The 23000-nt window shown below is 43.4% G+C and overlaps 2 protein-coding genes across 2 annotated transcripts in view; one reads left to right on the plus strand and one right to left on the minus strand.

Annotated features, from left to right (window-relative positions):
• Window positions 1–16549, minus strand: part of ZZEF1 (zinc finger ZZ-type and EF-hand domain containing 1) — a 55232-nt gene extending 38683 nt beyond the window's left edge. The window contains exons 1-12 of the mRNA XM_005525866.3: window positions 16214–16549; window positions 11963–12107; window positions 10749–10943; window positions 9673–9844; window positions 8067–8266; window positions 6813–7023; window positions 5163–5279; window positions 4774–4952; window positions 3623–3721; window positions 2457–2548; window positions 1316–1464; window positions 597–708 (exon numbers count right to left, since the gene is read on the minus strand). Of these exons, the coding sequence (XP_005525923.2) occupies window positions 597–708; window positions 1316–1464; window positions 2457–2548; window positions 3623–3721; window positions 4774–4952; window positions 5163–5279; window positions 6813–7023; window positions 8067–8266; window positions 9673–9844; window positions 10749–10943; window positions 11963–12107; window positions 16214–16549 (2007 nt within the window). The remainder of the gene's footprint in view (window positions 1–596; window positions 709–1315; window positions 1465–2456; window positions 2549–3622; window positions 3722–4773; window positions 4953–5162; window positions 5280–6812; window positions 7024–8066; window positions 8267–9672; window positions 9845–10748; window positions 10944–11962; window positions 12108–16213) is intronic.
• A 1044-nt stretch (window positions 16550–17593) lies between these two features.
• CYB5D2 (cytochrome b5 domain containing 2) lies at window positions 17594–21592 on the plus strand. Its single transcript, XM_005525975.3, has 4 exons — window positions 17594–17816; window positions 18029–18169; window positions 18702–18888; window positions 20164–21592. Exons 1-4 carry the CDS (start codon window positions 17594–17596, stop codon window positions 20378–20380), a joined length of 768 nt encoding a protein of 255 aa, XP_005526032.1. The 3' UTR covers window positions 20381–21592.
• Window positions 21593–23000: the final 1408 nt, after the last annotated feature.

Below are 23000 nucleotides of genomic sequence, written 5' to 3' on the forward strand. Positions count from 1 at the left end.
AAAAAATCCCAGTTGACACAACAGTGCCACCAATTCTCTTAATTCCCACAGTGCAGATGGATGGGGGAACTACAACAGCTGATTCCAGTATCATGATGTGAAATGCAACATTCCCTACAAATGCACCAAGCACTACAAATCAAAACCATCTTCTGCCATTCTCAAAATTAAAGCCTCCATTCCCCAGGGACAGCAGCCTAACTGATGGAAACACTTCGTAATTGTTTGCCCACTGAAACATGGACTGAAGAACCTGGCTCTGAAAGAATAAATGGTATGACTACACAGTAGTTAAATGGTTTAGATACTAGAATAAAGCAATAATCATATTAAAACCAGTAGTCTGCACATTATCACATAACTTGCATTAAACTTGATGATGAAGCACCACTTAACTACAGCATATGTGCATACAGAGAAAAAGAAAAAATTCAGAGGACAAAAGTTGAATTATTCATTTAACTAGAAGCCTATTATTTTTTTTCTATATACAGCAGAGTTCTCCCTCACAAAATAGACTTAGGTTTATTTCAGTTGGTACAATAAAGAGCCCCTGTTAATTTTGACTGGGCCACGGGGTTTTTGCGGGTTATTACCTGGGAAATTCTGCATTGCTGCATTTTGACATCAACTTCATCCCATTCTTCTTCTACTTCAAACCAGCCAATAGGATCATCATCTCCCAGATCATCACATGAACAACTGCTCCTGTGTATGAAAGAATTTTTATTTTATTCTTTGTAAAGAAGAAGTTTAGAGACATTGCAAAGCTGTTGATACTCTACCAAAATGCTTACAGCATGTTATGCTATAAAGATGAAGGAAGACAACAGGAAGCTTCACAAACCCAAAACTCTATCACATACAAGGTAATAAAAAAATCAAGAAAATCTTTTTTTCTCATGGCCCCTTAACATCCTCTTACTCCTAAGCAACAGTTCTGAAAACTGATTTAATAAAACTTAATTAAAACTATTCATCAATAAAAAATATAATAAATTATATTTATTATAAAAAGAATAAAAAAATTCATATCATTGATCTGCATCCAAAGCAGAAGGTTTGTTTTGCTATATCCCTTTTGTAAAAGGCCTTTAAACCTAGTGGCTGAAAACAGCAGTTATATAAATATTTCATTCAACACATCAAATTGAGGCTCATTAAAATCAAATGAATAACAATTAAACGATGCACCATTTTTTAAGTCACTTGGAAGAATTCTCACTAATTTGAGAGTAATTTGAATAATTCCCTGCAAAACAATCAAATATAACACTTATTTCCCATGCAATGCATTGCAAAATTCCATTTCTACCTGGTTTTTAAAAACTGCTTGAACTCCCTCAGCTTCCATTTGTCGTAGCTCTCAAACCTTTTGAAGTGTTCCTCGGCATGGAACTTTTCTGAGGCACCATTGTAGGCAAACACCAGCCCACACTGTGCTCCAATGGCACCTCGCCGGACCTGGAGGGACAAAGCCACAGCCATGCAGTAAGGAAAAAAAAAAAAACAACTTATGGAAAGCAACCAAATCCTGACACTCCTGGTCTCTGGAATTGCACAGGAAAATCAAACACATTTAAAGAAATGTTATGAAAACTTCTGTAAGCCACTGAATTGTGATCATGTACAGGGTTATTATTTACTGTATTTATCACCTTGTCAGCACCCTAACTTTAACTAGAGTTCCACATATTAATTACCACTGTACTTTTGTTTTCTTTCTACATTTAAAAAAATAAACAAAACTAAGATCATGTTTCCCTATTAATAGCACTACACTGCAAAACAACTCAGCTGCCTCTCCAGCTCCAGTTAGAATTTACTTGCCAGAAGTCCATTCATGTTTAAATCTCTTTGACACAGAAATATACATTGTTGGTCTGAGAATTAAATAATAATGTTGCTTTGTCTTAAGTAAATAAGTCAATTCAGCTGCAGAAACCTCACTGAAGTTTTGCCTTGGCCATAAGATATAATCATAAAATGTTTCTTTGAAACCAGATAAGTCACATCAAATGTTCAAATTACACTGGTGTCTCCAAACAGAATTTGAAATACCTTCATCTAATCTGAACTCACATGCTTTGTATCTTGATACCTGCTATTCACAGAGTCAAAAAGTCATTTTAAATATAAGATAAAAGACTTTGCATATAAATCTATACACTTCAAAGAGAAACCATAAACCAAAGAGTCTCTGGCTTGAGATATATATTGCGAGATATAGATAAAATCAATATAAAATGTCTTTACTACATGCTTGTGGCTCCCCGGAACAATTTAAGATCTCCTTTTCCTGAAGATCCCTGACTAACCCTGAAGAAAAACTCTAAAATAACAGAATTTCATAATCAATTTAAATTTCTGTTCATATAAAAAATATCCAAATTCAATTCCACCACTAAAGGAAAAAAGTAAGTCTTCTACTTCAAAAACTCACAGCAACTACATACCTTTATTCTAATTTGTGTCACTTGAAATGAAGATTCAGTTCCAGTAGAAAGAATGATACTTGCTCTGGTTTTCCCAGTTTCAGTAAGAAAACCTAAAGCAGCAGTGGGAACAGAGTGAGTTTGAATGAGTACAAGGTGTTGGAAAGAGAATCCTGGGATTGTGGGCAGAAGGGGGGAAACAAAACCACAATGCTCTTCCAGTGAAATGCTCATTAGCAAATGCTTCCAAATAAAATATTCTACTTAGAACATTGTATTTTACAATGAACTCTCCAGGCAGTATCTCTCTGGGCACTACAATATCTGCAGCAGTTTCAAGAATATTTTCTTATTAAAGTTTATTAGAAATTCCCAAATATTACTTTGGGTTGTGGCTCTATTCACTGAACTCAGTGATTAGATTAGTCCCCCCCACAAACTGTGAACCACAAAACAACAGTAAGACAAGCCACAAAATAAGTAAAGAATAAATTCAAATAATACACATGAACAAACAGAGGTGTAAAATAAGCATTTAGAATGTGCCCGGTTTTCTCTCACAATGGTTTGCATTTACCAGTAGCACTGCACAAGACAATAAACTATTTAAAAAAAAAAGATTAGGTGGCATTTCACTTAAACAGGAGGTCAAGAAACACAAATCTCTTTGTTTAGGTTGTATATAGTACATAAAAGCATTGCATTAACAAAGAGATGCTTTAAGGGAGAATTAATAGGCACGTGCAGCGAGAATTTAAATGGTTTCAACAAACTCTCTCCCCACCAATATTTGGGAAACTAACAGTGATTCATGACTTCAACCCACAAAGTGTGATCTAGTAGAATATTCCCTGTGTCAGCTCACTGCTTATTTCCACACAGAATATTAATAACTCTCTCCAAAATCCAATCTTTTTGTTTGGTCGGCTTGTTTTGACAATAAACTGGTTTATGAGAAATCCACAGTGCGGCAAAATCAAAGTTATATATTGTTTTGGTTTGGGTTTTTGTTTGTTAGTTCACCTTTTAATTACAAATCTTCCATAACATAAAACTCTCAAGAACCAAATATATGTAAGTAAATATGGAACACCACCATGTGTTAACAATCATTGTGTTTGGTGGACTCATCTGACTTAAATGATTTTATAATTATAATATTATGGATTTTAAATCCAAGTTCTTACCATCCCCAGTCCATGGCTCTACAAGGAGGTTTTCAGGCCCTGATTTATCTTCTTTTCCCTTTACATCACAGGCTTGCAGAGTGAGTCGTAAAGGCTTTCCTAAGTCAAAAAAATCAACAGGTTTACCAAATTAATTTAAAATGGTAAAATATATTTTCCAAAGTTCTTCGTTCAGAACAAAAAAATGGAAAAAATTACAATACTATGAAATTTTTACCACTGTCAGACCCAAAAAAGGAGAGGGAAACTGGAATATGAGAGATACATTAATTTAAAGTAGTTAGTTTTAGATACAGACAGAAGGACAAGGAAATTCATGACAAGGAAATAATGTTCCTTCAACTGTTGCCACACTTTGGAATTCACAATCTATGAAAAACCACTTGTCTTACAAAAGGCATTAGCTACTCTGGGTAAAATGAACCAATTTTTAAAATTTTCAGAAGTGAACACCGATAATTATGAAATAATCCCTGTGTTCTTTGGCACAAGACAAGAAGTACTGAAAAAATGTACTAAAAGTCAAATAAAGGGTAAAATTCTTCATGAGAGACTAATGAGAATCTCAGAAGTTGATACCTGAAAATACACAGATTTATCAAACAAGTACAGCAAATAGAGCAAAATCACCACCTGATGCCAGACCATGAAAGCTCTACGCTCATGACATACTCAGATTATAAACACTTAATTTTAACTCGTCTTATAAAAGTGAAAAAAAAAAAAAGAACCACAAAGAAATGCTAATGACATTACATTTAAAATGCATCTTAAATTTGTATGTGCCTGCAGGAGAGAGCGCTCACTCGGGCTCACTCACACAAATGTCTTACTGGAAGAAGAAAAATACTTCCTGTCATTTGCCTTTTAAGCAACACAAACACCATCATCACCAGCCTGATACATGGGTCATGATCTACAAAGTTCATGTTTTCTCTCTTGAGAAGATCCTACTTGGTTTAACTCTTTGATCACAGAAAGCTGATTAATCACCAACTTTTCGGGCAGTTCAGCTGCTAGGTTGTGATTTCAGTTTTGACAGTTTTTAATAAAGAAGATTTGGCTAATTTTAAAACCCAACAAGTGGAACAATTCAAAGCTGTAGCTTTTCTTAAGCCTGTACAGGAAAGCATCCAGGATTGTTGCATTACCGTATTTATAGAGCAGGTTCTGCCTGACTGCTGCCATGGAAGAGATAAGTGAGGAAGCTTTGTATGGAGTGTCCAGATGGTCAGAGATGGCACAAAGGGAACTCAGCACTTTGGCAACACTCCCCCGGGCTAAGGCAAAGGCCAGGAGTGTCAGCTCCACCTCTGGAGTAGTACAACAACTGTGAGGGAAAACAACAGTGTGAAAAGAACATTTGGGATATTTTGTTTTTCATTAAAGACAAGCTGCCACAGAATCTCTCAGGTGCCTGTTTCTTGATGTGTTTGTATTTTTCAAGCTACTTAAAAAAGAGCATGTGAGTAAAGATGTAAAAATTTGATTTACAGACTCTTCTAAACCACTTCCCACTGCATCAACCACACAAGCTCACCTTGTTATTCTGATAAGGAAGCTATCTACTTCTTCCAAAACATTTGGTGATAAGAAGCTTGAAAAATCTGTGGAGCCTGGTGTTAGGGATAGAGGTGGCATGTGCTGCAGTGCTTTCCTAGGAAAAAAGAGAAACATAATGTCAGGAAACCAGGGAGAATTGGAGAAAAGAGCCTCCTAATGTGAACTAAACACTTGAATCTTCATGCTTTGCGTGGGCAGGTCTCTGCAATTTGCTTCTGAATGCACAAAATCTATTTACACAGAGAATGTCTCCAAAAGGGAACAACAGTATTGCATTCTAGGCAGGGAAAGTTCAATGACTGCTGGGTAATCTTGAATCTAGCCTCAGTCTCAGATTTAATGAGACAAACATATCAAGGAGTTTTAAATTAAATCTGTGACAGCACTAGAAATAGCTTAGTGTCCAAGCACTGCTTCATTTTAAATTGGTCTAGAATTGAGCAAGAGCTTGTGAATAAAGGGAAAATTGATTTGAAATTCCCTCAGAAAAATTAGAGAAACTAAGAGAGACACTTGTTAGCTCAAATCAGATTTTTCTGATTTACCAAAGATAATGTGAAAACCCCTGAAGTTAGGAATTCTTAAGCAGTTTCACCAAAGTTATTCCAGCCAATACTAAAGTTTTCCCGTTCAGTATTACAGTTATTCCATCCAGTTCTAAAGTTTGGCATTTTTGCTTTATAATTCTAAACACTGAATCTATCTCCTGGAAGAGTGATTTTAGTCAGGATTTCTCCATTTCATTTTTTAATGCTTTATTAGCTCAGTGCTCATGTTATATTTCTAAAGAAATATCTCAACTTCACCAAAGCTGAAGGCCCTCAGTTTCAGCCAAGCCTGCAACTTTGGGCCTGTCTAAGGCGTGAGCATGTATGAAGTTATCTAAACTTTAAAGAGATTTCACAGATGACATAAATTAAAAGGCTTAGTGGACTTTAGCCTACAGGATTCATTAACCTAATGACAGCCCTGCTCTTCAGTGTGGTGACATCGTGCTAACTGAGCTCTACAAAAGTTGATGTGGGCGTGGAGAGGTTTTATTAGGATTCCAATCCTTCAAGTCATCAAGTGTTTGGCAATCGAACAAGGAAATGTTACATGGAAAATGGACAATCACCACAAGCAAACATTTACATGGAGACAGTGCATATACTCAACTATAGTCCCATAAAATGCATGAAAAGGCATTACATAAGCAGAAATCTGCTGAAAATTAAGCTAAATTAAGCTTCAGTCCTAAGGGAAAGATGTTAATTTTATTGATTATTAATACTGGACAAGAAAAATGAATTAATTTTAGGCTGCTCAAAGTCATTACAAGTAAATGGATCAGTGAAAAATCTGTTTTCCAGTGTCCATTCAGTCATGGTTTAACAACTAGATTAGATGAAACAGCCAGGAGAATTACACTTGTTCTAGTAGGTGTGAAGGGATAGAAGAAAAACATCAAAAATCTGAACAATGAGACAGAAAAAGATGGTTTAAACACCTTTATGGAGGGAGTGGAAACCAGTTACACATGACAGATTGCTTACAAAAGCCAGAAGTATTTATTTTTTAAAAAAATTAACAAGTAGATAAAATCACACCCCACGTAAGTTTGGTTTTTTATTTACAGAATACTTACTGAGTATTCTGTAAAATGGTGTGAACGAATGCTGGGTTTGTTTCCATGGAAGCTGTCACCAGAGAGGTCAGCAGGGACCAGTACCAGATGGCCGAGGCGTCGCACACGGACACTCCCACCTTCTTCACTCTCTGGTACCCCACAGCCCGCAGCCCGTGGATTCTGGTGTCACATCCATCACTAAGGCAACGCTTGATGTTTATCTGTACATCTGCCAAAACACAAAATGGAATTTTTTTTCTTTTTCCCCATTTCTTCTGCTAGATTAGAGCTAGAAGAATCCAGATATTCCAAAGATTAAATTAGGGTAGGACCTCTTAGAAAAGTAATGGCGGATATGGAATAGCACTGCGTGATATGGACAACCACAAACACTGTGCACCCTCTGATCTGGAAAATTTAGCCTCTGCATAAACAGACTGTGGATCTTTACAAATGCTATGGCTAGAAACTAGGAAAAATTGTAATAAAATATGGAAAATAGACTGTAGGTTATTTCACCAGTACTATCCTACATACATACATACTTGTCTTGGAAGCAAGTGGTTGTGGAGATAATAGGGAAAAGGAGCAAAACCTAAAGGCCAAGTTAAAAATTACAAAAAAATTTTCACACAAGTTCCTGACCATCTTGCACAGATGGCACTGTCCTGATTACTTTTGAGGAACAACATCCTTGCTGCCCACTTCTGTGGCAGTGAAAGCTCCTCTCAGGGAAAAGCATCTTTTGGAACTGAAGGGACGTAATTCGTGAAGCTGCAGAAACCATCTTAGGAAGGAGCAGCTTTTCTTGATTGATTTCAATATAGCACCCACAGAGCTACCAGAATCAAAAATATCACTATTTAAAAGCATAAAACCTGCCTTACATTGGACCAACTTCAGAGTTTCAGTATGAAAGAAAAAAACAGATTTTTTGCTAGATACTATCACTCAACATATGCTTTCACTCTGTGAGCAAGGATATTTTAAAACTGCCCCATGTCTTCACACTGAAAAGCTAAAGCTGCATCTTTAGTGATTTTTCTCTTCAACCCTTAGCCCACATTACAGAACTCAAGAGAAAGGCTCGGAAGACTCTCTTACAGGTTAGAAATGAAACTAGAATTAAAACCATTTCCCTGACCCAAGGAAAAGGCCCAAAGCGTCACCCCTCTTGACTGACACTTCAACACATCTCCCCATGATCTCCCCAACCTTTCACCTTCCAAAAAGCACCAAACCAGTATCCCAATGGCATCTTTATTGACTCACACATCTGACTAATGTTAGCGTTTTCCAACAGTGTTACGTAGCCAGTGATATTGCTTGGAATGTGAACATCTCGGACCTCCTGGAGACTGCTGGCATTCCTTCCCACTGCCACTGTGACTTGCTGTGGCATGTAACTCTGGTCATTAGCTGCCACTGCAATGGACAGGTGTCTCAAAACCACATCTGGTTTCATCTTTAAACTGAAAAGCAAAGAAGAGAAAATAGTTCTTGCAAAGAGAAGGTAAGTCAAGCATTGTGGTTTTATCATAGTATTATATATATATGTATATATAATAGATATTATGCTATTATTCACTCATTTTCCTTCTTCACAATCGCAAATAAATCCTCTGAAATTTACCTAATGCTTCAGAGGTGTTCTTAACACCATACCATGGTGAATGAATCAAAAATTTTGATTTAGAAAACAGTTGCCTCTGAGAGACTGTAGAATTTTCTATTTATATTTTCAACTGAGAATTCATCCCTCAGGAATAAAAATGCAACATCAATAATGACCAAAATGAGGTTTGGGTTGATTTTTTTTTTCCTTTGAAGGACACAATCTTAGATTTACCACCACAAAAAAAAAATTGAGCTGTTTCATTGAGCGTTTCTATTTCATGGAACTTCCTGGACACTGGCAAAGTGTTATTCAGGTACCAATCACCTTATCTGTATTACAGCTTGGACAGCTTCTCAATACAACAAGACTGGGTGTCACCACAACACATACAGGCATTTTACAAGTGACCTTTTATTAGGGAGTCAGGCTTTTAACTTTTATGCAGAGATTAATGACTTCTGCTTTTTTTCTGTATTCATGTGTCACTCATTAATTCCAGCTGTTTCCAGCTACTCCTGTATTGGGTTTGTGTGATGAGGTTTTAGCAGCAGGGGGCTACAGGGTGTGAGAAGTTGCTGGAGCCTGGAGCTGTGCCCCCATGAGGAGAGCAGCATGCACTGGAGGAGGTTTGCTGGCAGGATTTGTGATCCCATGGGGAGCCCGTGCTGGAGCAGCCTTTTCCTGAAGGACTGATCCCCACAGGGGCCATTCACTTCAGATCAGGACTGGACAATCCGTGGGAGTCCCTTCCAACTCAGTATTCTGTGATTCTGTAACTGCACCCCATGGGAAGGACCCACACTGGAGCACTTTGAGGGGGACTGTCTCCCACGGAAGGGACCCCAGGCTGGTGCAGGGGAAGCATGTGAGGAGTCCTGCTCCTGAGGAGGAAGGAGTGGCAGAGCCAGCATGTGATGAACTGACTGCAGCCCACATTCCCCATCCCCCCGCGCCTCTGGAGGGGAGGAGATAAATTCTCTTCTGTTTTTCTCTAAGTGTGGGAAGAAGGGGGAGAGATTTGGTTTTGCTTCTCCTAACCCCACCCCGATTTAATAAATTGAACTAAATTCCCTGAATCGAGTCTATTTTGTCTGTGATGGCTGTTGCTGAGAGAGCTCTCCCTGCCCTTGACCCAAGACCCTTTGGTTACATTTTCTCTCCCCTGCCCAGCTGAGGAGGGGAGTCATGGAGCACCCAGCCAGGATCAATCCATCACAACACCCCACTGGCTGTCAAGCTAAGCCCCAGCCCTCAGCTCACCGTATCCAGTGGGATCGAGCACTCCCGTCCGACTGCCAGAAGGAGGAAGTTTCTCCGTTTGTCATCTTGTCGATATCGGCGGAATTGGAGGAGGTTTCGATGTGTGTGTAGCACTTTGTGACAGACTTCAGCTTGTCTGACTCCTGATTACCATTCAGATCACTGGGGTATTCTGCAAAGAAATCACTCAGAATATTTTTCTTCAGCCTGTTTTGAGTATTGTTATACCTTTGTAAGAACTATCTCACACAAATTAACTTGATGGCACAAAACGCAGCCCCTGAAGGACTGCTTCTGAAAGAAACTAGGAGACAGCAAAGTTTCATTTCAGATGAAATTACAATAATCTCCATCTACCACTCTCAGTATGAAAACACCTCCATTCCCTGGAACTCAATAGCCTTTATCTATCTCTTTCATTACTGGCCTCACCAGTGCTTTATTATTTTTGTGCCCAAATACAGACAGATTAAAGGGAAAAGTAAATTATGATGGAGAAAACTTCAATTCCTGTATTTCAGGGAAAGAACAAAGCCCTCTCTTTCCCATGTAACTTGATCTATTTCAATAGAAGTGCAGAAATCTGAAAATATCTAGTCAAGCTGTAAAGAAAAGGAGCCCTCCCTGCAGGGACCAGGCCAGTCCCATCAGATACAGTAAAAGATTCATCACCTCCAGTCCAAAATGATAAAGTATCTTTTAATACTGAGCAGTCAACTTCAGGAAACATCCACTCTCACATGGAAACTAAGTTTCTAGCAACTAATAGAGATACTTGACCAAATACAGAATATCACAAATGAGTAACCATCAATTCTGAAACAGGCCAGGAGAAAGATAAGAACATTCCAGAGCATTACTCAGAATGCTGTGTAGAAAACACAGAAAGCTCAGAAATTAATTTCTGTGCTTCAAAAAACCAACAAAAATCCACAGAAGCATGCAGATCAACTTCATAAAACGTGAGGCATCTTAGGGGTGACATAGTAAAGAAAGCTTTTCACTTTATCTGTAGCCTCCTTTTCAAAGACATGGTCATACTACCATCCTGAAAGAGAAGGGAAGACATTGCATACCTCTCTCTTTTAGGAGGAGTCGATCCAAAGAGTCCTTCAGCACAGATGAGCGCATGGTGCAGATGTTGTTGAAGTACTCCAGCACTGGGTAAGGGATGGCAGTACTGGAAATGCGGTTCCGGTGCAAGAATCTCAGGATCATTGAGGCATGAAGGCCCAGGCGCTCTTTCGATTCAGAAAATATATCAATAAATCCTAGAAAGAGACATTATTTCCTTAGGCACCACAGTGTAAGAGGGATATGAAACTATTAGAGAATGTAGCTCAAGTCTCCTCTACAGCAGGGAAAAGTGCAGGAAAATATTTTTGCCAGTAATTGAAATGCCTGAAGGAGTTCCAAACAATTACCAAAAAATCTTATGTTTATTTTGCTACCCCAAACCCTTACCTTCAAAATCTAAGTGAAGCAGTTGCTCAGTTAACAAGCTGAGGTGCTTGCATCACTCACCCTGAGCTATACTGAGTTTTCCCTTTGGCATTGTGGATTATTCCCAAAGAGATGCCTAAGGCTTTCCACCAACTTGGTCAGAAATGTCAGCTCCTGCACACAGCTACTCTCCATCCCAGTGCATTTGCATGCAAACACTACTCTCCAAGTCCTCTCCTCTGACTTCTCTGTAGCCAATTCTAGTGTTTCTTGTCTGATCCTTTAAGGCAAATCCCCTTAGCCACTTATCATCAAACACTTGGAAGGAAAGCCAGTAACTGACACTTATCCCAGAAATCAAATTCTGCAAACTGACACTTTCTGAACTATAAACCATAAAAACCGAATAATGTTTTATCAGGATTTCAAATGCTGAATAACAATATAATAATAATAATAAAATATGTGACTCATCCCCTGGAACAGACTCCATGGAGGATTTATTCCTCCAGTTATCAAGCACAAGACTGCATTAGCTGGGCACTCACCAAAATTCTGCAAGGTACACTTTTCTGTCTGTGAGACAAACCAAACAGGGTAAGACACTCCCCAGTCACACAGAGAAGGAAGCAGTGGTTATTTGTGAAAGGAAGTTCTGCATGTAATTCTGGGAAATGTTTAATTTACAGCAACTCCACTTGCTTGACATTAAAGAACCAAGAGCCTTCTGGAGGATTGTTTTGATAAGATTAGGACAAGCAATGCTGTTAAAGCAATTTATTGAAGCAGCACTCTTCTATGGGGCAGAGCTTGGGAAACCCTTTCTTTCAACCCTCTGCTGTCATACCTGGCACCAGTGAACAAGCTTGCAGTTGCCTGATTACATGGCTCAGCTCCCCCTGAAGATTTGCTCCACTAGAATTCTTGAGAGTCTCCAGCATATTCTCCACATCTACAGTGCCATCTCCTTCAGCATCAAATTGTGCAAAGGCCTGAAGAGTAACAAAAAAGAAAATTTATTTTATCATATTTCCTTAAAGCAAGGAATTTCATGGAAACCATAGCAACAAACTTTGTAACACTATTAAAACAAAATCAAAAGAATCCATTTCCCAAAGTATTGAATTCATGGTAAAAGGAAGCAGCCTGGCTGGAAATCTGCAGTGTTTAGCAAATTTGAAGGTATTTGCATTGCCTTCCTATAAAAGTCAGCTGGAGTCATGCTTAGGTGGAGACAGCCCATCATATACACCAGTGAATCAGCAGGATCCATCCCTGGATAGCTGGGACTGTAAGGAAGGTGTTCACCAAAAAGCTCCTCAGTTTAAGCATGGTTTGGTTCCAAAAGCCACACCTTCAATTATTCATCACTGCTGCATCCCTCTCTCACTGCATCCACTCAAATTCCTTCAGGGTTTACATATTTTCTTTATTTAAGAAATTGTCCTAAGAACAGGAATATTTTTCCATTTGATTTTTCCTTCCATAAACTGTCCTCCTACACAAAATATCAGTTTAATATAGTTTGTCTAAGTATTGGTGAAAACAGTGGAGAGAGTTAGAAAAGGGCTGGGATTTTTTTTATTATTGAAGAGAACCACTGGCAGCTTTATTAACTTTGACCCTAATAAAAATTTTAATATAAAAAGTTGTGTTGAACATGTTCAAAAAGTAGCTCACACAGCATTTCACAACTTTGAACTAACAAACATACAAGGTATTCTTATTCAGCTGAGCCTATAAAACAGAACTAAGCTCATAAATATAACTTTAACTAGCTATTTCAGAGAACTCATGATCCAGTGACACGCTACTATTAAAAATCTGGCTATATTTTCACAATCAGATGTAATTTTGAAACAAACTCCTGTTTAATTGCTAAAAATGGAACTTGTTCCAAAAGAGAAACGCAGTATTTCAGGAGCATCCACCTTTTCCATATAAATTGGGAATGCACTTACAAAAGACATTTCTTTACAAGCAAGACTTGAGTCTCACTGCCCTGAACTTTGTATTCCAAGTTCAGCCACACAAGCCAAGTACATCTGGCCTCTAAGAACAGATGATCTCACAGGTGTCTAAGTCAAGGGATCACTGCTGCTCAGGAGGAAGCTCCTGCTTCAATCTCTTGGTTTGTTACCTGATTATCAGATTTGAGGGACCATTAACAGTGCTATCCTGGAGAGTAGTAACCTGAAATGATTAGCTCAAAATAACCTGCCAATTAACCATGACATAATTACACCAGTAAAACGAGAGCAAAGTCCTCAGAAGACAACATTACTGAAACACAGGGTTTTAGCTGACTAAAGCTCTCATGGCAATTCTGTGGCACAGAGCTGCATTTTAGCTTGGAAGCTTTATAAAGTCTTACTGTACACACAGCTGAACCCAAGCTAATAATGGTCACCTTTAAAAAATTATTTTGAGCAGCAAAGCTGGTGCTGAGCTTCCAGCATGGCCAGTCCAGCCCAGGCACTGGGCAGATCCCACAAAAAAAACCAATACCTTTGCTTGAGGACAACAAGCCAGAGGGAATTAATTCTAATAGACATAACTCCGTTGACAAAACAATTTAATGTACAGTTTCAAACCAAACCATTCTCACCATTTTTGCTCATATTTGAAGTCAAACTGAACAAAAAAAATGGACAAGTTTTGTGATGTTACTGGTGACAATAAAACACAAGGTAACAAGGCTGAATCTGCTGACACCTACTTTAAACCAATTTTTTATACTATCACATAAGGAGGGATTACCACATATATGCTTTTCTTCACATCTTAATGCAGTATTTTGTTACTTTATTTTTAAACTCTTCCTATGATCTCAGAAGATTGCACCATAAAATTATTTTTTGACTGTTCAGTATAACTTAAACTCTGCATTTGACAAAATACACCATTTCCACTGCTATCCTGTGTAATGGGGAAGAGAAATAAAAGTGGGAGAAAAAAATGAGAGTGTCAACCTGTACTTAAAGAATTTTTTAGTTATGTGCAGGACTGTGACATGATATAATTCAGCAGCAGCCTCACATAACCCAGCTCATCCTACTTCTAAATAAAAGCAGTAACTCCACACAGTTCAACCCTGACCATGGAGAAGCATGGGAGAAGCATCTTTCATAGGAAATGGGTGAGAAGGTTGCTTGGAAATACGGCACATGGGAGAATCAGCCCCTGATCTCACAGCTCAGGAGCTGGATGGCACAACAAGATATCTGAAAGGTGACTTGGGAGAACTTCATGTTTCACCCTCTGCTCTCAGTAGAATTGCTGCATTAATGCTGCCAGCCAAAGCTGGGTACATGACATGACAACAGCTAAAGCTGTACTATGAAGGATTCAGAGGTTCAGTTTATCTAGAAAACAGGTTTTCCATTTAAACATTGCTCATAAAACATTTGAAGTCTGTGCTCAAAGAACTGCACTGTGAACACAGAAACTGAAAGGGCAGATCAACCCTGGACTGTGCTGGACAGGACTCTATAGATATTAAAAAGTGAAAGCCCTGCCACCCCTAAACTGACTTCTCATCAGTGTAAAAGGAAAGCTCAAATACCACAGCTCATGGGTTAGTGCCAGCTACAGAAACGATGACATCAAGGTTTTCCACGGAACTCTCAACATCTCGACTTTGCAGACCAGATGTGACCACATATCGGCGCCATGGTAAATCCTGTGACAAGCTTTTTCCCCACTCCCTAGAGCAGGAAATGAAACCAAAACAAATAGATTCTTCATGCAGAGGAGGACGTGAAATACAGACCATCCTCAAAATATTTCTGCAGCCCACAAAGCTCAGCTGTTTGTGCCAACAGGAAGAACCCCAGTGGACTAATTTCACCCTCGAAATGAAATGGGTGTGTTAGTGGCTCTTCTTGTAAAGGAACTAGAAGTGGAGGCAGCATTTTACCAAGCTACTTAAACCAGTCTGGTAAAAACACACCTATTTCTACATGAAAATGAATCTCCTTCCAGTTTCCAGAAGCCTTTTTCACCTGTCAGCACTGATTTGAGGTGTGTGTGTGTGTGTGTGTGATTTAACAGTTTACACAGTTATTCTGCTACTTGGGAGCAAAACAAAGACAGCAGGAAGTGACTGCTGAACCTCAGGAACTGCTTGCACTAAGGAATTCAGACACAGCCACTTTCTCGAGTGAGTGTGGAATTCCCAACAGGGTATTCTGCTGCATTTTGGATTGCTACAGAGTAAAGCTAAAGCTTAAGTGTTCTAGACATCAAATTCTCTATATCCTTTCCCAAAGAAGAAAAAACTGGAAATCTCAGCAGAAAGGAAACTACTCTCTTCCACCATTAAAACCTTACCCTAACACCTCCTGGCAGGGGTTCTCTGTTATATTACTTTCTTACAAGTTTTCCAAAAGTCCTACTTTACATAAAAGATATACTTGACAATTTCACTGCTGGTTTCAAAAGGCTACAATAAAATTAAGCGCGGTAAACTTTCACTTGCTGGTAACGCTAGTAAGTATCAAGCAGAATTACTCAGGCAGGATTTCCTACCTGGGCTCTCGGCTGCACCAACAGTAGCAACAGCAGAAACAATGCTGTAAAAATACCCGTTTGCTTCTCACGTGGCTGCTGAGCACGATTACTGATAACTGACATAAGTTGTTTGGCTTTTTTAAGGGATATCTGGAAGCTGACAGGCTGTATATCAACAGCAGCAGCCGCTTTTCCAAACTTGAGCAGCAGAACCCTCTGGCCTGGCCTCTCCCCATGTATCCGGACGCGTGTCCGGAGTCTCCAGGGTCGTGTGGATGGTCACGGAGCCGGTGCCAGCGCCCACATCGAGGGCTCGGGGAGACCGACCCGCAGCAGAACCCCGGAGGTTCCCCCGCCTCCCTTCCCCCGGTGCCGACCAGCCCTCCGGCCCGGACAGGCGGGTCCCTGGAGGGGACTCCCATTCCTGGAAGTGTCCAAGGCCGGGTTGGACGGCGATCTGAGCGACCCGGTCTAGTGGAAGGTGTCCCTGCCCGTAGCAGGGGCTGGAACGAGACGGTCTTCAGCGTCCCTCCCTGCCCGAGCTATTCCATGATCCCTGCGGACGGCGCTTCCTGCCGGCTCTCACCTCCTCGCTCTCCCCGCGGGACCCGGCCGCCAGCCGGGACACGCTCTCCAGCACCTCGCAGAACTGCTCCAGGCTCACGGCCTCGTCGCCGCGGCTCAGCCGCTCCTCCAGCCATCGCACCAGCGCGCTGTGGTGCCGCGGCACGAGCGGCTCGGGCAGGGCCGCCTCCCCCAGCCGCGCCGTGGCCTCCCGCAGCCGGGCCTGCTCCAGCAGCACCTCGGCCGGCGGCAGCGGCGGCGGGGCCGCGCGGGGTGGGGGAGCGCCGGCCGCCCCCTCCATGCCCTCTTCGGCGCCCTCCTCCTCCTCCTCGCTGCTGTGGCTCGCCGCCGTCCCCATGAGCCGCTCGAGAGCCGCTCGAGAGCCCCTCGCAGCCGCCGCGGGTGCCGCCGCTCCCGCCGGTCCCCGCCCGGCCCGGCCCGCCTTAGTCAGCAACTTCCCGCCCGCCGCACCTGTCAGCGCGGGGCCGCCACACCGCCGTAAAGCGACACCCGAGCCACACCGCCGCAAAGCGCCACACCGCCGTAAAGCGCCACAGCGCTGCCGCAAAGCCCCACCCCGCCGGCCCCCGGGCAGGCGGTGGGAAGAGAAGGGTCCGGCGGGGGAACAGCGAGGCTGGAGCGGTGTGGGGCAGCTCTCCCGGGAGGAGAGGCTGCGGGACCTGGGCCTGGTTCGTGTGGAGAAGACTAAGGGGCGGATCCCGTTAATTCATAGAGGTATCTCCAAGGGGTGCCAGTAGGGCGGTGCCAGACTCTCTTCAGTGGTGCCCAGTGACAGGATCAAGAGTAATGGCCATGAACAAAAACACGACAAATTTCACCTCAATATGAGAAAAACTCCTTGACACGAGTGTGGCAGAGCACTGGGACAGACTTGGAGGCCATGGGAGTCTCCCTTTCTGGAGAAATTCCAAACCCACCTGGACCTTCCTGTGTCACCTGCTCCAGGTGACCCTGCCTTGGCAGGGGTTAGACTGAGTGCTCTCCAGAGAGCACTAACAACCCTAAAGATTCTGTGATTGTCCTTATGAACAACATCATTAAGAAGAAATTTTTCCCGGTGAGGGTGGTAAGGCCCTGACACAGGGTGCCTAGAGAAGCTGTGGCTGCCCCATTCCTGGAAGATTTCTAGGCCCTGTTGGACGGGGCTTGGAGCAACCTGGGATGATGGAAGGTGTGGCCGTGTGGAAGGCCAGGGGGTGGAAGGAGATGATCTTTGTGGTGCCTTCCAACCCAACTTATATCATGACTGTTTCCGTGACCCGCTGCCGTAAAGCGCGCCCTCGGCCCGGCCGTCCCACGTACGCGGCGTTAAACGTGGTTGGCCGCCACGCTGCCGTGCGGCAAGGAAACTGTCGTGCAAGCGCCGTGGTGTCGCGGCGCGATGTGGCGGGGCGCGGCCGCGGGGTTGCTGTGCGTGGCCGCCGCCTGCCTCCTGCGCCGCGGGTTCGAGCCCCGCGCCCGCCTGCTCAGCTCCGCGGAGCTGCGCCGCTACCGGGGGGCGCCGGGCGAGCCCGGGCTCTACCTCGCCCTGCTGGGACGGGTCTTCGATGTGGAGCGGGGCCGCAAGCACTATGGGCCAGGCGGCGCTTACAGCGGGCTCGCAGGTACCTCCGGGGAGGGCGGGCTGGCATGGCCTGGCTGGGGAGGGGATCATCCCCCGGCTGGGGGGAGGCAGAGCTCACCCCCTGTTTGGGGAACCCACTCCATGACTGGGCTGTCATTCCAAGGCCGGGGTCGCAGCCCTGGCTGAGGGATTCACTCCATGCCTGGGGGCTCATTCCCTGGCTGGGGGTCTCACCCTGCTGGGGTCTCGCAGGCAGAGATGCCACCAGAGCGTTTGCCAGCGGCGACTTCACCCCGGCGGGGCTGGTGGACAACGTGGCGGGGCTGTCACCCCCAGAGCTGCTCTCCATCCACAGCTGGTTGAGTTTCTACAACGACAACTACGAGCCCGTGGGTAGGTGTCGGGGTGGGTGGGCTCACACAAGGGATGCGCAGCCCGAGGTCCTGAACCCTGCGAGGGACTGGCTGGAGATGCAGCCAAGTCAGATCTTCGAGGTCTGCTTCCCTCCAAGGGAAAGTTTAATCGTTTTCCCACCTGGCTGTTGTCTCTGCTAGCAAAAAAGCATGGAGCCAGCCTGAAACCAGCAGGACTAGGGAGATTGTAGGAGCAGAGGTGCAGGGACACTCTTCTGGGGAATGAGGTGCGTGGGTGGGGATGGCTTCTGGGTTGTGCAGCTGAAACTGGCTTTGGATTTCAGATCTGTAATGAATCTGTGCCTAAGCTTATCCAGCATGGATTTATTAATAAGGGTAAACTGCTACGTGATGCAAGGGTTGAAGGGATGTAAGCTCAGTTCTGTTCTAAAATTGGGCCATGATGACATCTCCTTTTATTTTTGTCTTTAAATAACAAATTAAAACTCCTCCAGAACTATGCATTTTCCTTGCCTTGAAGCACTGTGGTCTTAATTGATCTCCTCTCCCAGGGAAGCTGGTGGGCAGATTCTACGATGAAAATGGGGCACCGACAGAAGCCCTGAGGGAGGCTGAGGCTGCCATTGAGGAAGCTCTCAAATTGCAAGCAGAAAGTGAGCAGAAGAAGCAGCAGTTCCCACCCTGCAACTCTGAATGGAGCTCTGCTAAAGGCACCCGGTTCTGGTGCTCCAGACAGAGGTAAGCTTGTACACTTTGGAGCAGAGCCTTTTTGGGTTGCCCTGTGCTTTTTTCCTGCCTCTCCTGGCAGGAAGGGTGTGGGAAGATGTCCTGGCTCCTGCAGCCACCACACTCATGGGTAGGTGAGGTCTGTGACAACAACTGGAGGCTGTTTCCTCTTATCGTCTTACGCTGTCCCTTGTTCCCTGGGAGCAGAGCCCGACCTCCAACTGGCTTCAAACTCCTATTATGGAGTTGTAGAGAGTGAGAAGGTCCCCCTGAGCCTCCTTTTCTCCAGGCTTAATTTCTTCTGTCACACTGGAATCAGAGAATTTACCACATGTGCACCTGATCCTCCTGTTCTCAGCAAAACAGGACAGAAATCCCAGTGGGACTGGGATTCAAACAGCTTCTGTCACCTATCAGGAGTACAAACATTGACCTATGTTTTTGAGACAATTTCACTGCGATACAACACTTTCACTTAAAACACATAAAAATGAGGTTAAGCTTTGAATAATCATTTCATACTTTCCTGTTAGTAGCTATCTCTCAGCTTAGAGACTATTTTGCTTGAGGATGAAATAATTTCACAGACCACACTGCAAAATGCATGGGCTCCATGAGCACTGTGTACACCAGGGCTCTGCTTCTCTGTGTGACTGAGCTTGGGCACAGCCATGTGGCAGTGACTTGTATAAGAAGCTTAAAAGCTGCAGTGGTTGGGGACCAGGCAGGATTTGGCCCACAGAGAGACACTTAGACGTAAAGACACAAGATTAATTAGTTGGGGAAGTACTTTTTCTTCTGCCCCAGTTCTCAAAATCACTGTGTTTAGTCAAGGCACAGAGGGCCTAGAAGAGCCTGGGCCATTGGAAGGTGTCCCTGCCTATGGCAGGGGGGTGGAACTGGATGATCTTCAAGGTCCCTTCCAACCCAAGCCACTGTGATTCTGTGAAGATCTGTGGTCACCTGTGAGCATTTAGATGCCTGCAGAAAAGGCATCTTGCTGTGCAACAGAAGGCTGTGATTCCTCTTCCAGCAATGGAAAGATGGAATGCAGGAGTTGGTCACTCTCAGAAGGGTGGAACCTGTAGCAGCAGTGGTGAAAGCAGGTTCAGGCCACGGGTTTCTGAAGCACAGCCAATAAAAAGGTATCAGCTGGGAGCAAAGTCCACCTCAGTGTTAGTACTAGTTTTCCCAGATTGTCTTAAGCTTTTTTTGTAAGGATTCTCTATTGACTGGAAGCATTTTCACGGGTTTGAATTTTAATTTATTTTCATTTTCCATTCCTAGTGGGGGAGTGCACAGAGACTGGGCCGGAGTCCCTCGGAAGCTGTACCGCCCTGGCTCGCACGGGAGCCGCTGTGTGTGTGTGAGGAGCTCAGGTCCCCCCTGGGGCCAGCCACACTCCTCCCAGCACAGTGACAGAGGGGACCTGGATCACCCTCACCTGGAGCAGTACGAGGGCTGCCATCCCCTGGCCCAGCAGTGTGTCCTCCTCACGGGCTGACTGCAGGTGCTGCATTCCGGGGCAGGGAGAGTCCTGCAGTGAAACATTGTGCTTTGGGTGGGCAGCTCCAGCTCCATCCCTTCCATCTGTCCGTGGAAGGGAGCAGTAACAATCTCAACATGTTATTTGTGACGCTTTTTAACATATGGAGTTGAGAGAAGGAAGAAACACCTCAGCCAGCTTTTAAAAAATCAAGTAACGGGATGCTTTCTTTATTTCTATGGGAAATATTTTTCCCATTTATCTCGGAACAAACTGTAAGATTCACAGCCTGAACTGTGTTTTTGAACAGCTTTCTTGTGCAGTCAGGAAATGGAAGTTTGTGTGCACAGTGGTGGGACAGTGTGCTGTGGTTTAAGGCAGCGAGCACAGGAACTGCTGCAGCATCTCTGCCCACATTTGATGCACAGTCCACAGGTCCTGCTGCAGGGCATTGCTGACGCTCCTTCCCAGGCACCTGACTCACTCCAAAGTTTAAAGGTAGCAGGGAGAACCCTGAATTTCCTCTGCAATTAAGGTCCAGAGTATCTAGGAACTTGCGCAGTTTAGTTACACACAAGCTTTATCAAATTCTTGGAGTAGAGAAGGCAAAGGCCAGAGCTGTATTTCCACATTCAGTGATTACATTAAATACTGTGCCAAGATATTGAAGCCACCTATGAGGATTGTTGCTTGATATTAACCTCACCCTCCTGTTCAGTGATTCACCACTTTCAAACTTGTTCTGATCAGGAATGAGTAGTTTTAAATAGCTTTCTTTTTGTTGCCTGGGTGGCAACAGAACCATCCTACTGTAATCTGCCTCCTGTTTCCATTCTGGTATAAAACTTCTTCCCATCTGGTCTGTGCCTATCACACTATAAACTGAGCTGGATGTGCCCTTACAAGACCCAGCACTCTTAAAATCTATAGTTACTGTATCACAGCCAGCAGAATTCGGCACTATGAGCGACTCCCAGAAATGCAGGGCAGGTTATTACCATTTCTGAGTGGGGCTAAAAGGGAGGAAGGAATACCTGCACAGAGTTCAGGCACTACAAACCTCAAGCTGCAGGGAAGCAGTTGCTGGTTTTAATGCCATCTGCTGTTAAAATCAGTTTTGGTGTAGCTGAGCTTTGAGAGAACCACGCAGATCAAGGTCCAATAGTGGCACAGGTCCCTGCTGAATTGTGGTCAGTTCTTCTCCTTAAGGCAGCTGCCACCTATGTGTAAGCAACTGTAAAGTATTTATAAACTGTTTTTTAGCTACCATCACCTCTAAAGAGAGGCCCAAAATCTAAGTGATTAGTTAGTTAATTAGCAAGTTTACTCCCTTGCAGTAGGACACATTACAACACTTCCCACTGACAAAAGCTCAGAGGATGCTCCAGCTGCCAGGGGTGAAGCCACACAGCAACTTCAATATGTACATGCTTGTTTGAACAGTGGGCACAGTGGGGGTTGTGGTTTTATTTTTGGGGTTTTTTACCTATCATCATCCTGAAGAGAAGCTCTTCCAGGCATTGCCCTGCTCTGCCAGCTCGTCGTGCTGGGGATAGGATGTGTGGCAGAAATGAACCTCAGCCCTGGGCTTGAGCCATCTTTGGGGGTGGAGTGAGCAACTCCTTTCACACGATGCTGAAGATCAAGCTTTGTAAAAGGTGCAGGGAAGAGCTACAAAGCAGCACTTCACTGCCTCCACAACTTTGGCCTTTGCCACATTTAAAAAGACACCACCACTTTAAAAAGAAATTGCATTTAAAGCATCTCCCCAAATAATTAGTGCCTTCTGAAGAGCTTTTTTAAGCTATTTAAAAGTTGCAGAAAATTCCAGACTATTAAATGCTGTAGGAAGTAGTTTGTGAGGGCAAACCAGCTTGACCTTCTAAGCAAGTTTCGTCTTGCTGCAACACTCAATCACTGTGCAAATGGTGCTGAGGGGATGGTTTTGATTGCAAGAGCTACACAAAAATCAAATAAACTGCTGCAAAAAGGCAGGGCAGGAAGGGTGTTGGTTAAGTTAAAGTTGGTTGAAAACCAGTTCACAGCTTATTCCTCAGTTTAGTTTGGTAACACTGTGGGGGGAAGTGTCTTGCACTAGGAATAAGTCATCTATTAAAGCAAACAGGGAGACACCCTCACTGACCTGAAGTGCTCCAAGACTGTCATGCTTGTAACTCCAATTCAGCAACTCAGCTGGATTCTCCTGGGGTGGAAAAGAGTGGAAGAAAACAGTGATAGCTACAGAGGGCTCAAGTCACCACAGACAGTGCTCTAATAAAGCTCACCATTCATCTGTACTTCAGTTAAGTTTTATTAATAAAAGACTAATGCATCACAATCTCACCCAGAAGCCGTGGCTGGGTTTGCTATTGCACTGAAGTTTTCCTTTTCCTGAAGTGAAGCTGCAGCAGTTCTCTGCTCTCCCAGGGGCCTGAGCTGCCTCCAGTACAAAGCTGAGTACACCAAGTGTTAGTAACTCAAACTGATGAACTCCATGAAGCACCTCTGGCTCGTGGGGAGCTTGGGTTTGTTTCATAAGACTGATTATAGGTAAGTCTAGTATAAGGCATTCAAGATGACTACATGGTACAAACTAGAACACCAGACCTTGACAGCCAAAAGAACAGTTGTAGCAGTT

The sequence above is a fragment of the Pseudopodoces humilis genome, chromosome 23 (assembly GCF_049639895.1).
Source record: "Pseudopodoces humilis isolate 2021_Gansu_Grassland_sample_001 chromosome 23, ASM4963989v1, whole genome shotgun sequence".
NCBI lineage: Eukaryota > Metazoa > Chordata > Aves > Passeriformes > Paridae > Pseudopodoces > Pseudopodoces humilis.